Genomic DNA, 13,918 nt, shown 5'->3' on the forward strand with positions numbered 1-13,918 from the left:
ATTTTTTTTTTTTTTTTTTTTTTTTTTTTTTTTTGAGACAGGGTCTCACTCTGTTGCCCAGACTGGAGTGCAGTGCCACAATCTTGGCTCACCGCAACCTCTGCCTCCCAGGTTCAAGCAATTCTCCTGCCTCACCCTCCCGAGTAGCTGGGATTATAGGTGTGCCACCACAGCCGGCTAATTTTTGTATTTTTAGTAGAGACAGGGTTTCGCCATGTTGGCCAGGCTGATCTCGAATTCCTGACCTCAGGTGATCTGCCCACCTCGGTCTCCCAAAGTGCTGGGATTACAGGCATGAGCCACCGCCCCCATTTTACAAATGAGGAAACTGAGGCACAGAGAGGCCAAATAACCTACCCATGGTCATGGCAAAATCAGCAATAGAACCCAGGAAGTCTATGCTCTTAGCCACTAAGCAATACCACTGCCTTGCCCATATCAAAGAATCAAATAAGATAATACATGTAAAGTACATAGCATGACATCTGGCACATATTTAAGCTCAATCAATGTTAGCTGCTATTAATATTTCTGTTATTATCACGTACCCAAGATTTCACAGCCAGACTCACAGACCCCGTTATCTGTTTTTAAGGTTTATACCTTAAAAGGTCACTCAGCTGAATCAGCTGGTGGGCAGCATGGAAAGGGTGCCAGGAGGTCTGGCTGCAAACCTCCCAGGCCATGGGCACTGGCCATGGCAGGAAGCCCCTGGCTCCATGGGCCGAATCCCCTTTCCCTACCCTGTTTAGGGTGGACACTCACCATTCACGATGGTCCGGCGGGCGATCTCCCACAGCACCAGGCCAAAGGCCCAGATGTCAGTCCACTTGTAGGACTCAAAGCAGTCCGTGCGGATCTGCTCATCCAGCACCTCAGGTGCCATGTACCGCTTGGTGCCTACTCTCGGGTTGTTGCCGATGTCCAAGTAATCGCTGCCCTGTGAGTGCATCACAGCCAGGCCTGTGGGGGTGAGGCCTGTCACTCCAGTCCCTCTCCCTGACCTGGGGTCCAGGGGGCAGGCAAGGTGGGGACTGAGAGAAGCAGTGGGACAGAGAGGGTGAGGCAGATGGAGACCTGCACGGAGATGGGCTGGAAGACAGTGACCACAGAGAGAACCACCGCACCAGGTACTCTTTGCTTATGTAGTGCTCTTTAGGTTCTCAAGAACCCAGCGAGATGTGAGTGGGCAAGGCAGGCATTATGATGCCCACTTCATGGAGCAGAGCTGGAGGCTGGTGACGGGGAGGGATGTGGCCAGGAATGAGAACCCAGGTTCCCAGCTCCCGCCTCCTTTCTCCCAACTCCTGAAGCCAGGATGGTATGGTGGAAGGAGTCTGGGTTTGAAAAGGGTGTTCAGACAACTCATGGGGTCTTGCAGAGGAGAACTGAGACAACATGCACCTCTGTTTTCAAGCGCCAATCATGGTCACTGCCCATAGGCAAAGGAGAGGAGAGAGCATGGGCTCTGCCCACCTGTGAAGGGCCTGCGCCTGCCCTGCCCGGCTCACCCAGGTCAGCAATGCAACACTGCAGGTTGCTCTTGACCAGCACGTTGCGGCTCTTGAAGTCACGGTGGGCAATGGCCGGTTTGCCCTGTGTACCGAAGATCTCCACGTGCAGGTGTGCCAGGCCACAGGCTGCGGACACAGCTAGCCTCAGAGCCAAATGAGGCTCCAGCGTCTGTCTCTGCAGAAAGTCGTAGAGGGAGCCGTGCTCGTGGTAATGCGTGATGAGCCACAGCTGCGTGCTCGAGTTGCGGGAGGTCATGTCTGAGGCGATGAAGCCTGTGCACAGAAGGGCCGGGTGACTCAGCCAAGGGGCTGGGGCTAAGGGAGGCTGGAGTGGTCAGGGTCAGGGTGGGGTTGGGGGAGAGGGAATGGGCTGGGTCACTGCTAAGCTAGGTCTGGGGTCGGGGCTGATGTGGCTTAGGTCAGAGACAGAGCTGGAGTCAGGGGTTGGGTCTGGGCCTGGCTTAGTGGCTTGCACCTGTAATCCCAACACTTTGGGAGGCCAAGGCAGGAGGATTGCTTGAGCCCAGGAATTTGAGACCAGTCTGGGCAACATAGGGAGACCTCGTCTCTACAAAAAATAAAAAAGTTAGCTGGGCATGGTGGCACATGCCTGTGGTCCCAGCTACTCAAGAGGCTGAAGTGGGAGGATCGCTTGAGCTCAAGAGATTGAGGTTCCAGTGAGATTGCACGACTGCATCCCAGCCTGGGTGACAGAGCAAGGCCCTGTCTCAAAAAAAAAAAAAAGAGGTTNGGAGATGGGCTGGAAGACAGTGACCACAGAGAGAACCACCGCCCCAGGTACTCTTTGCTTATGTAGTGCTCTTTAGGTTCTCAAGAACCCAGCGAGATGTGAGTGGGCAAGGCAGGCATTATGATGCCCACTTCATGGAGCAGAGCTGGAGGCTGGTGACGGGGAGGGATGTGGCCAGGAATGAGAACCCAGGTTCCCAGCTCCCGCCTCCTTTCTCCCAACTCCTGAAGCCAGGATGGTATGGTGGAAGGAGTCTGGGTTTGAAAAGGGTGTTCAGACAACTCATGGGGTCTTGCAGAGGAGAACTGAGACAACATGCACCTCTGTTTTCAAGCGCCAATCATGGTCACTGCCCATAGGCAAAGGAGAGGAGAGAGCATGGGCTCTGCCCACCTGTGAAGGGCCTGCGCCTGCCCTGCCCGGCTCACCCAGGTCAGCAATGCAACACTGCAGGTTGCTCTTGACCAGCACGTTGCGGCTCTTGAAGTCACGGTGGGCAATGGCCGGTTTGCCCTGTGTACCGAAGATCTCCACGTGCAGGTGTGCCAGGCCACAGGCTGCGGACACAGCTAGCCTCAGAGCCAAATGAGGCTCCAGCGTCTGTCTCTGCAGAAAGTCGTAGAGGGAGCCGTGCTCGTGGTAATGCGTGATGAGCCACAGCTGCGTGCTCGAGTTGCGGGAGGTCATGTCTGAGGCGATGAAGCCTGTGCACAGAAGGGCCGGGTGACTCAGCCAAGGGGCTGGGGCTAAGGGAGGCTGGAGTGGTCAGGGTCAGGGTGGGGTTGGGGAGAGGGAATGGGCTGGGTCACTGCTAAGCTAGGTCTGGGGTCGGGGCTGATGTGGCTTAGGTCAGAGACAGAGCTGGAGTCAGGGGTTGGGTCTGGGCCTGGCTTAGTGGCTTGCACCTGTAATCCCAACACTTTGGGAGGCCAAGGCAGGAGGATTGCTTGAGCCCAGGAATTTGAGACCAGTCTGGGCAACATAGGGAGACCTCGTCTCTACAAAAAATAAAAAAGTTAGCTGGGCATGGTGGCACATGCCTGTGGTCCCAGCTACTCAAGAGGCTGAAGTGGGAGGATCGCTTGAGCTCAAGAGATTGAGGTTCCAGTGAGATTGCACGACTGCATCCCAGCCTGGGTGACAGAGCAAGGCCCTGTCTCAAAAAAAAAAAAAAGAGGTTGGTGCTGCAGGTGGGCTGGGAGTCCTTCAGGGTTCTGTTAATGTCTGGAGGTCTGCGAATTCGAGCCCTGAGTGCAGGAGGGCAAAGCCCCAGGCCTGGCACAGCCGGCCCCTCCCCTTGCCTAGGATGTTGTCGTGTCTGAGCAACACTGTGTTGTAGATCTCAGTCTCCCGGAACCAAGACTGTTCATCCCTTGAGGAGAAGATCTTGACGGCCACACTCTCGCCGTGCCACAAGCCCCGCCACACTTCGCCATAGCGGCCTTTTCCTGATGGCCAGAGGGGAAGGTGAGGGTTACACACTGGACACACAGAACCCTGGAGGAGCCCCTCATCTTGATGCTGTGCTGCCTCCCTCGCCCACCCCACCCACAGAACCCCTGACCCTTAGGTTTAAGTTAATCCAGACCCAAACCCAGCGGCAGGCCACCCCCAGCTGCCTCTCGTTCCACCCCGGTCCTGCAGAAAGAACCTAGCCCTGGCCCGTCTCCAGCCCACTCCCTGCCCAGCAGAATTCCAGTTCTGACCCAGGCCTGGCACTGCCTGCGATTCCGGAAGCCAAGAACTCCCTCACCCCTCCAGGCTCATGAGAGCCCTTGGTCCTCATCCACCGGGCTCACCCACTGCTCACCCACACACTCCACCAAGGCAACCTGCCGTGCCACTGTCCTCTGCACCAGGAAGGGGAGCCCCGAGCCACTCCCTGTGGTGCAGTCACTGTCCAGGAGGTCCTGGGGGTATGGAGAGGCCACTCAAAAGCTGCCCTAACCAGCCTCAGCCCCCTTCTCCATCCTCAACCTGGGACCTGCTGGGTCACTGCAAGCTCCTCACTTGCCCAGCTCCCCACCGGCTCTACTCTCTGGATGACCCCTCTGATTCCGCAGTTCCTATCTGCCCCCCTCCACCCTGTGTCCCAGGTCCCCAGGCCCATACCCCCAACATGCTGTCGCCCTGCTCAGATGCTTTCAGGATGAGACTGGACTCTCCCAGCTCGCTGTGCAGGCCCCGCTGCTTCTCCTGCCTCCGTCGGACATGCCACAGGCCCACGACACCCAGGGCCACCAGGGCCAGCAAGGCCAGCACGGGGCCCAGGATCAGGGCCAGCTGGCCATCTGTTCCCGGCTGCTCCGAAGGAGTTTGGGTGGCTGGGGGAGGGGACATTGAGGCTCAGCTTGCACTAGGTCAGCTTCCCCCACCTCGGGCAGACCACTCTGCCAGAGTCTTGTCCGCCCCCCCGCCCCCAGCCCCTTTATTGGCCAGAGCATGAGAGGAAAGGAGGGAAGGGAGGGCAGCGGCCGAGAAGATGGGGAGGGAGTGCTGGGGCAGCTGGACGTACCCTCCAGCACCAGGGACACGTTGTGGTTGCAGAGGTGGCTGTCGCAGCAGTAGTGGTTGACGAACTCGGTGGGGCGCCCCCTGCAGAGCTCCCTGTGCAAGTTCCCGCAGCCCCGATGTTCCTGGGGGTGCCTCCCCTCCTCCCGCACCAGCACTACTGTGCACCAGGCCCCCTGGCAGGTAGGTCCCCTGCAATGTGGGCTCTCACATGTGCAGGTCACCAGCGGGCCCCGAGAGGGCTTCACGGGGTCGCCTGGGAGACACACCGGAAGCTCAGTCACTCTGGGCCCAGCTCCCCCAGGCTGAGCCCGACACCCATTTCTGTCCCATTGTCCCTCTCGTCTGACCCCCCAGACAAACACCTTGAAGCTTTGGTCCCTTACTTCCATCCTCAGTCATCCTTCCCTCAGAGCCCTCCCCTCAAGGCAGCTGACACTGAGAAGCAGGCTTCTGTCCCCTCCTGGCTCCTAGGTTCTCCCCTCCCAGTTCTAGGCTGGGCTGGGCCCCCAGCCCCAGTCCTGAGAGCGCTCCCAGGCTTGGCCTGCCAACACCTGCTCTCCCTCCACCCCAATATAGGCTTCCACCCTAGCCTGACAGAGCTCCAGCCTGCAGGTCTGGACCAAGAGGAGAGCAAAGGAGGGCTGGGGTAATTGGGGGCTAAGTTTAATGGAGCCTCACTATCCTCTACTCTCCAGTCAAGCTCCTAAATTCTCCCCAGTTTCTCAAGTTCAGCCCCAGGCAGGGCTGATCTGGGCCCAGATAGCCCTTTCTCTATCCAGGTTCCTGTTTCCTAACTGCCCCCCCAGTACTCACCCTGGGTCACCAAGGCCATCAGCAGCATCAGAAGGCCTCTCCTCAGGGACCCCAAGGTCATGGTCCCTGCAGAGAGAAGCAAGAGAGGTGGAGTAAGAGCCACAAAATGTGACAGCCGCCGGCCGTGGCTCCCTCCCGCCCAGAGGAAATCACAGAGAGTTTTTTTTGGAGGGGAGGCAGGGAGGCTGCCTCCCTACTCCCTGCGGCCTGGCTTTGGGGCGGGGCCTGCAAGGGAAGTCCTGGTTCACTTCCCCATGGAAACCATCCTGTTAGAGGTGAAGGGTGGAGAGCCATGTTTAAGTGACCGAGAGCTTGGGGAAACCCTAGCTCTGCACCCCTGCTGCTGAGCTCAGACTGGAGGCAGGTTGGGAGAGCCGCAGGGAGCACCCAGTTGGGGTAGAAGGAGCATCTCTCCAGCAGCTCCCCTTCTGTTCTGTGTCTCTTTCCCACACCCTCACAGCCTTCACCCCTGCCTACCCTTTCCCAGTGCCCCCCCCAGCCCTGGCTGCCTCAAACATAAACAGGCTCCTGTCTTCACTTCCTGCCATTCAGGGTCCTGCCAAGCCAGGAACAGGAATCAAGATTGTTTAGATTGGGGTCTGGATAGAACAGGCAGGAGTCACGCACAGCAGGGATCTAAGGGCATATTTTCAGGGTGGGCTGCAGCAGCCACAGGGTCTGGAGAGGCTATTTAAATATGCCCTTAGTTCCTTGCTACCCTTAGTTCCTTGTGCCTGGGACACCCACATGACAGAATTCTACGTGGACATCCTGTGAATCACAAAATCCAGCTCCTTGTTTTACAGGAGAGAGGATTAAGGCTTATACAGGGAAGAAGACTTGTCCCGGGTCAGATAGGACTCACTGGCACCAGCAGGAGTATAACCCCGGCTTCCAGACTCCTAGTCAAGTGCTCTCTCCACGCCGTCCCTATCCAGTGGTGGCAGCCCATGTCTGAGCCCTCAGGCTGTAACAACCACGCAAAGCTTGGATGGTGCTGGGTCATGCCAGGTGTAGAGGAACCTCTCTGCAAGCTCACCAGAGTATAAGCTGCCCTCTCGGAGTCATTTCCTGGCCCCCTTCTCTCCCCTTGCCATCTAGGAAAGGGTGGGTGGAGGGCCAGTGATGTGGCAGGGGAAGTGAAACACACTTAGACACTGAATGTTTGACCTTCCATGGCTGACCAGGGTTGAACTTTTTCAGAAGTTTGTTGAAGGGTGTCAGGGGGAGTAATTTGGGTCTGTGATAGTCCCCAATCCAGGTCCCACACCAACTAGTGCTTCTGAAGCCACCCAGTCTTCATTTCTCAGAGGTTTAGAACCAGAAGATATGGGCTAAAGCTGCAGCTAGAAGGACTCTAGTCAGACAGCAACAAGACTTTCTGAATGGTGGCGTGTATGCAGGTGTGTCTCTGGGGACTGGATCCTCAGGCAGGGCACAAGGCAGGGAGACTGTCCTTTGGTATGACAGGGTGATCCTCACAGGGCTGGGCATATGGCCACAAGGCTTCAGAAGGCCCATAGTTTAAGAATGGTGCCAAATGAAGACCCGAGATCCTGAGGCTCTGAGGGCAGTATGGCCAGGGATGGGGTGGGGGGCTTCCTAGGCCCCTCTGGCTGGTGGCACGCCTGGCCTTCCTGCCTGGGCTTCCTCTGCCCCAGAGGCCCAGGCTGGGGGAGGAAACAGAGCCCTGGGCTGCTGCAGCTGTGTCCCCAGCCTCTGCCTGACCTCCTGCCTCTTGCCCCTCCCGCAGCCAGTGAGGACTCTGGCTAGCACTGTGTGGCGGGGCCCGTGGTGGGATGGGATGGAGAGAGCACCCCAGAGGAGCTGAATCTGCCCACTGGGGTACTAGCAGGAAGCCATGCTTGGCGGCCTTTGCTAGCCCAGAAAGCTGCAAAGGAGAGGGTTTGAGGTGGGAAGAAAAAAGTGGCTAACAATAAGGCTAAAATCCGGCATTCCTCTAGGACCCTCTGTCCGTACCTCTAGTTCTCTGGCCGTGCCCCAGTCCACCCTCCTTCTACTTTATCACGCATCAGAATCACCTAAAGTGCTCAATTAGTAAAGCATATTCACTGGTTTCACCCTCACTCCAGACTCTGATTCAGTCCTGGAATCAGCAAGAAACATGCATTTTTTAAAAGTTTCCCAGGGAGTTCTGATCAGTTTGTGTGGGCACCACTCTTTGAGAAATGGGTCCTGCACAATGCTAAGTCTGGTTCCTCTGCTTTCATTTTGCTGTACAGGGCCCTGCTGGGTGAGTGGGAGTGGGATGCAGAGGGAGGGGACACTCACTCCCACCCAGGACCCTCCCCATCTACTAGAGAAGGGACAGCCAAGGGTAAACACCAAAGCCGGGACTTGGTGACACTGTGGAGCGAGGCCTGTCTGCATCTGCAGAACCCATCTTTGGTCTAATCCTGGGAATGTGATGGAGTAAAATTGGGACTGTCCAATTTTTAACTGGACCCAGTGTGAGGTCAAGAACAGGAGGGTGCTGAGTCCTGACCAGTTCAAACTCAGAGCTGACTCTTTACGATTTGCCCTAAAGTCTGACTGTAGCACAAACAGACTCCTGGGGCCTGGCAGGATCCTTTCTCTTCTAAGCAAAACTTTGTGAAAGATCTCCTGCTGACAGAAGAATCACTATTGTTGGCCAGAAATTACAAACGTTAAACTAAATTCAAACGTTAGCTAAACACTATGAAATACTTAATAATAACAGTTAACCTTCTCTGAGTACTAATTATGTGCTAAGTACTGAACTTGAATGGTTTTTCTGATTTAATCATCACAACAGTCCAATGGGGGAAAGTGAGGCTCAGAGATGTTAAGTTTCCTGTCCATGGTCACTGAGCGTGTCTTAATAAACTTAAATTGCTGATAATAAATCCTTCCTTGGTCGTTGTTATTCCTCCAATTGTTTGGGGTTAGATGAGTTCCTCAAAGGAAGAAAGAGACATGGGTCTCAGTGGACATGAACAAATTGCCCACTGCTGTTGTTATTAACGGGTGCCCTACTCAGATTTGTTTAAATGCAGACAGCGATTTTGTTTGTTTTTAATTTTTTTTGAGACAGGGTCTTGCTCAGTTGCCCAGGCTGGAGTGCAGTGGTGCAATCATAGCTCACGGTAACCTTGAACTCCTGAGCTCAAGTGATCCTCCCACCTCAGCCTCCCAAGTGGCTGGGACTACAGGGGGGTGCAGCACCATGCCCAGTTTTATTTTTAGTAGAGATAGGGTCTCACTATGTTGCTCCAGGCAGCAGTGTTGCTGCCCAGAAATCATCAGTTTGCCATAGGCTTAGTCAAAGTCTGAGCCTCAGGTGGGGAGAGCCAGAGTAGTGGTATGCCCCAAAGGTGCTTATCAATCTTTTTCTCCCCAGCACACCTGAAGGACTGATAAAACCCACTCCCATCAACGGCAGTGGCTCAGCACAGCAGTGATTGTCACAGGGCTGGAGAAGCACCATATTAAGCACAACCTTCTGGACTCACTCTGCACTTCAGTAGGCCTTACCCCAACAGCAGAGAACCAGACCCAGCTGTTCATATTGGGTTGCCCTTACGATTCATCCATGTGATTTATTAGCCCCTCACAGCAGGGTGATGCAGCAGAACAAGCCTGGATTTTCAGGTCTCAGGCAGACCATGAAGGCAGCACAGAGTAGAACAGAGGTTAGGGTGTGGGCTCAGGAGCATAGAGACCTGGGTTCAAATCCTGCCTTTGCCTCTTAGAGGTATGAGATTTGAAACAAGTTACTTAAACTTTCTGAGGCTTAGGCTTCCCATCATATGTAAAGTGGGAATAATAGTGTTATCTCATAGGTAAAATGTAGCAAAATTATTTAGCAGACTATAAGTAGTATACAGTAAGCACTTAAATGTTATCAAGACCCTAACCATGCCATTTACCCCACCATCCAAGGAGTTTTGGACAAGTTATTCATGTCTGTTTCCTTTTCTGTAGGATGGACATAGTAACCCCTCTTCCACTAGATTGTGACCAGGATTACATGAGAAAAAAATATATCTAAGTGTCTACATAGTTAGTACTCAATAAATGGTAGCTATTTCTAACAAACCAATGAAATGGGAGGACAGGTGAGAGAACAGGTATTAGGACCGACCCTGACTCAGCCAGAAGCTGGCCATACATAGAGAGGGTGAGAGAAACTGTCCATTTTACCCCTGTCCTTGGAGAAGGAAAGAGGAGCTGGGGCAGCCAGCCCAGCCGTGGGTTTCACAGCACTGGCCTCCAGGGCAGATGGAAAATCTGGGGTCCCAGCCTGGAGGGAGACTGGGATCCCCTTTGGCCTGGATCCTGAAGGAAGGTCGTGGCACGGAGATGACTGACCATGCGAAGCTGGGGGTGAGGCTCCTTGGTTGGAATGATAGTGTCAGATTCCTCAAGCAACAGCTGGAAGGACTGGTCTGGGAAAGGTGAGCTCTGCGGGGAGTCTTAACAGCTGTGGAAGTGGACATTCACTCCAGGTCCACACAGCGGCCTGGAGGACGTGTGATCCCTTCCGTGTGAGGAGAGCAAGACAAGAATCCCACTGCCCATTTTACGAAGAGGGTAGAACAGAGAAGTGAAGTCACTGACCCTTGGTCACCCGACTTAGAGCCAAGTTCCTGATTTCCAGTCGGGTCTCGTCCAGTCCCCTCCAAGTCTCAGGTAGGGTCATGGGTAAGCTGTGCGGGGTCAGCCAGGGGCAGCTTGCGTTTCTAATGAGCTGGAATTAAGCCTACCGCGACCACTCTGCGGTGACTCTGGGGTTCCCCCGAAGGAACGGCCCACTGAAGCGGGGATCAGGCCGCCCGCCACCCGGTCCGGTCCGCGGACGTCGACTCACCTCTGGGCCCGCTCTGCGGGTGGCGGGGCGCGAGCCTTCGGTGGGCCGGGGCCACCTCCCCTCCACCGCGCGGCCGCGGTTGCACCGCGAGCGCTGGACGGCGGGCTGGGGTCCGGGCGCGGCCTTGGACGGGGTTGGAGCCGGGGAGGGGCTCGCTCGGCGCGGCTGGCGCAGCGGCCTCCCGGGACTGGGAAGGGGGCTGGAGCAAAAATGTTTCTTATTCCAGCGTCTTCCTGCCTGGCCCAGCTCCACCACTCCCTCCTAATAAACCGTTTCCTTATTGCCTAGCTCGCCGACTGGCCGCCGCTCGCCCCTCGCTGGGGCTGCAGGACCGGGACCCTCCCCCGCGCCGCTCCCAGCCCCTCAGGGGGGCCTCCCGGACCAGCAGCCCGCAGCTCCCGGATCGCTGGCCCGCACCCGGGCCGGACCTCCCACATCCGCCTCCCCGAGGGGGCGGGCCTTTGACTCGGGCTGTGGGGGTCCTGTGGGGTCCCATGGGGTCCCGTGGGGTCTGGACCCATAGCCATGGGAGACAGAGGCGAGACTGTAGGCAACGTCTGGCGGCCGGAGCAGTGGGTGGGGTAGAGGGGATGGCTGGCAGCATCGGAGGGGCCGCTTGGAATCTGGGCGCTGGGAAGGGGCCACCAAGGAAGGGACAGGCGGGGGTGAGACGGGGAGGGACACTACCTATCCTTACCCCACCCTCAGCCCGGGTCCTTGGTCTAGGAGGCTCGGAGCAGTGAGGGCAGAGTTTAGGGCTAGCAAAATCCAGATGCGTTTTGGCTCCGCCCTAGGGAACTCCCGACTTGGCCCAAATCCTTCAGTCCCCTCCCTCGGGCCCCTTCATCCCTCATTTGTCCCCTCCTCTCTTCAGCAGCCTCTCCCCATCCGCACTCAGCACAGGGGTATACAGGCCCAGAGGGACAGCCTTGGGTTAGCCCTGAGGATGGTTTGAGCCCTTCCTGGCCGCTGTGCAGCTGGGTGACAAAGACACCCCCGCCTCTCCAGGGACGGTCAGAATGGAGGGACACGATGGGAGCTGCCTTGGACCTTCCCCTTCCAGGCAGGGCCCCCACCCCAGCAAATGGAACTTTAAATAGTGGTGGGGAAGGGAGCCTCCCTGGAACACTGCTGACACAAGCAGCTGGGGAGGGAAGCAGAATGGCTTCACATAGGCAGGGGAGGGGGACACAGACTCTTCCTGGTGTGCCTGCACAGGCTGGGAGCACTGACCTCACTGCCCTGCTTTGCTCCAACCACCTGACTACCTGCAGGACTCTGGTCTTAGTCCTAGCCTCCTGGTTATCCATAGAGACTCTGAAGTCAAACTACCTACTAGGAATGCAGGCTGGTTGTGTTACCGTAGGCTAGTGACACCTCTCCATGCTTCAGTCCCCCATCTGCTAAATAGGCATAGTAAACGGTGCCAGCCTCATAGGGTGGTTGTGAGAATAGAAGGAAATGATGCTTATCTCAGCTCATAGCAAAGATGCTGGCTGGCTGAGCCTGACTCAGAGGAGGCCCTCAATGAAGGCGTTTGTTAATTAAATGAATAAATGAAAAGGCTGGGTAGGGTAGGGGGTAGCCTCAGAGACACTTGGAAAGACGTGGGTATTAGAAGCAGGAGTAGACCTCTAAGGTATCTTACTCTAATATGGGGATTCTACAAGATGAGCCAGGGACCCCTCCCCCCGCCCTGCCCCGCCTTTCCACAGGAATAGAGGCTGGGGGAGATAATGGCTAAAAGCTCAGACAGGCATCAATTATTGACTGACCTCACTTCCTCTGCTGAAACCCTCCCCATCCCCCACCCTGCAGCTGCTTCACAAGTTGTGAGCGTAGTGAATTCCCAGAACCCTGACACACCCAAATTTCAGTGTCAGGACAGAACTGTGTCCTGCAGCCAATAGGAAGTACTATGGGATTACGATATCTGCTCTTTCAGATTATAGCGGCCACTTGGGCTCTCTATGAGCTGGAGAACTGGGAGCCTGGCAGCAGGTCTGTCTTTCACACTCTCTCTCCCTGCTCTGCTATGGCTTCTGGTCAACCTTTTCCTCCCCCAATCCCCAGATCTCTGTCTTGAGAAGCAAGAGTGGGGGCTTCCCAAGGGAAGCCTTCGGTCTGAGAGGCACACTGAGCACAGAGACTTCAAGATGGACGAGAGCTGAGAGTCACTTCTGACAGTCAGCGGGGGATGGAAGACTATCTGCACAGAGTTTGTGAAACAGATAAAAATAGAGTACATTTTTGGGAGTTGGAAGAGAAGACCCAGGGGGGCTGGGGTCTGTTCATCAGTGCTGGAGTCTTCCCCATGTCCCCAGAGCACTGAGCCCTCTGGCCCCTGACTAGTGCTCTTTGGGGCTCTTGTGAACCCCATGCCTTCCAAAGCACACAGAGAACTTGGGGGAGGTGTCAGAGTTGGAGATCCAGAGTTGGAGAAAGCCCTAGAGAGTCATCCCAATGAGAAAAGGGAAAAGGAATTACAGACTGTGTCCAAGTCTACAAGAATTAATTACTCAGAGGGACCAGCTGTTCCCCATATTCAGTGAGGACAGAACAAGAGGAAACAGGCCCAAAGGACAATGTAGATACTCAGAAGGATTTCCCAACAGTGCAGGAAGCAGAGGCCTGAAGATTCTGTGTGGGGTGAAACCTCGAGGAGATTCTCATCTATGGAAGGCGGGTGATGTGGAGTCTGTCAGGAAGGCAGGGCAATGGACACCTTCACCTTGCAGGACCTGCTATGAGTATTAAGTTCAAGCATCATTCTTTTTCTTTTTTTTGTTTTTTTTTTTTTTGAGACGGAGTCTCGCAGTGTCGCCCAGGCTGGAGTGCAGTGGCATGATCTCAGGTCTGCCTTCCAGGTTCAAGCGATTCTCCTGCCTCAGTCTCTCAAGTAGCCGGGATTATAGATGCACGCCTCCACGCCCGGCACGCCTCCACGCCCGGCTAATTTTTGTATTTTTAGTAGAGACAGGGTTTCACCATGTTGTACAGGCTGGTCTTGAACTCCTCACCTCAGGTGATCCACCCACCTCGGCCTCCCAAAGTGCTGGGATTACAGGCATAAACCACCCCGCCCAGCCTCAAACATCACTCTTGATACTAGGGAGGGGCTGGCTTCATGGGAGTGTGACCTGTGCAGATGCACAGGGACCCATGCCTGGTTTAATGTGCTGTCGTTGCCATCTTAAAATTCTTAACGATATTCTTTTTTTCTTTTTCCCATTTATTTAGGTCTCTTTTATTTATCAGTGTTTTTATAGTTTTCAGCATTTAAGTCCTTTATGTGTTTTATTACATTTACACTTTTTTAAAACAATTATAAACAGGATATGCTATTTTTAATTTTTGTATCCATTTGTTCATTAAATTATATAGAAATACAATCGATTTTTACATATTGATCTTGTATACTGTGACGTTGCTGAAACTCACTTATTCAAGGGGGTGGGGCATTTGGGTTTTCTC

General features: G+C 55.0%; 1 protein-coding gene across 4 annotated transcripts in view; it reads right to left on the minus strand.

Moving 5' to 3' along the window:
* Positions 1-11,231, minus strand: part of ACVRL1 (activin A receptor like type 1) — a 17,926-nt gene extending 6,695 nt beyond the window's left edge. Inside the window, exons 1-9 of one of the 4 annotated variants that reach the window (XM_017861542.1) lie at positions 11,142-11,231; positions 10,445-10,643; positions 5,593-5,658; positions 4,781-5,032; positions 4,378-4,589; positions 4,076-4,175; positions 3,567-3,713; positions 2,694-2,969; positions 766-963 (exon numbers count right to left, since the gene is read on the minus strand). In XM_017861542.1, the coding sequence (XP_017717031.1) occupies positions 766-963; positions 2,694-2,969; positions 3,567-3,713; positions 4,076-4,175; positions 4,378-4,589; positions 4,781-5,032; positions 5,593-5,653 (1,246 nt within the window). In that variant the 5' untranslated portion in view covers positions 5,654-5,658; positions 10,445-10,643; positions 11,142-11,231. Of the gene's footprint in view, positions 1-765; positions 964-2,693; positions 2,970-3,566; positions 3,714-4,075; positions 4,176-4,377; positions 4,590-4,780; positions 5,033-5,592; positions 5,659-5,927; positions 6,040-10,194; positions 10,390-10,444; positions 10,644-11,131 lie in introns of those variants that run through there. The other 3 variants (XM_017861543.1, XM_017861541.1, XM_017861544.1) reach the window with 3 other exon arrangements.
* Positions 11,232-13,918: the final 2,687 nt, after the last annotated feature.

The sequence above is a fragment of the Rhinopithecus bieti genome, unplaced genomic scaffold, assembly GCF_001698545.2.
Source record: "Rhinopithecus bieti isolate Rb0 unplaced genomic scaffold, ASM169854v2 scaffold_56806, whole genome shotgun sequence".
In the NCBI taxonomy this organism is placed as follows: domain Eukaryota; kingdom Metazoa; phylum Chordata; class Mammalia; order Primates; family Cercopithecidae; genus Rhinopithecus; species Rhinopithecus bieti.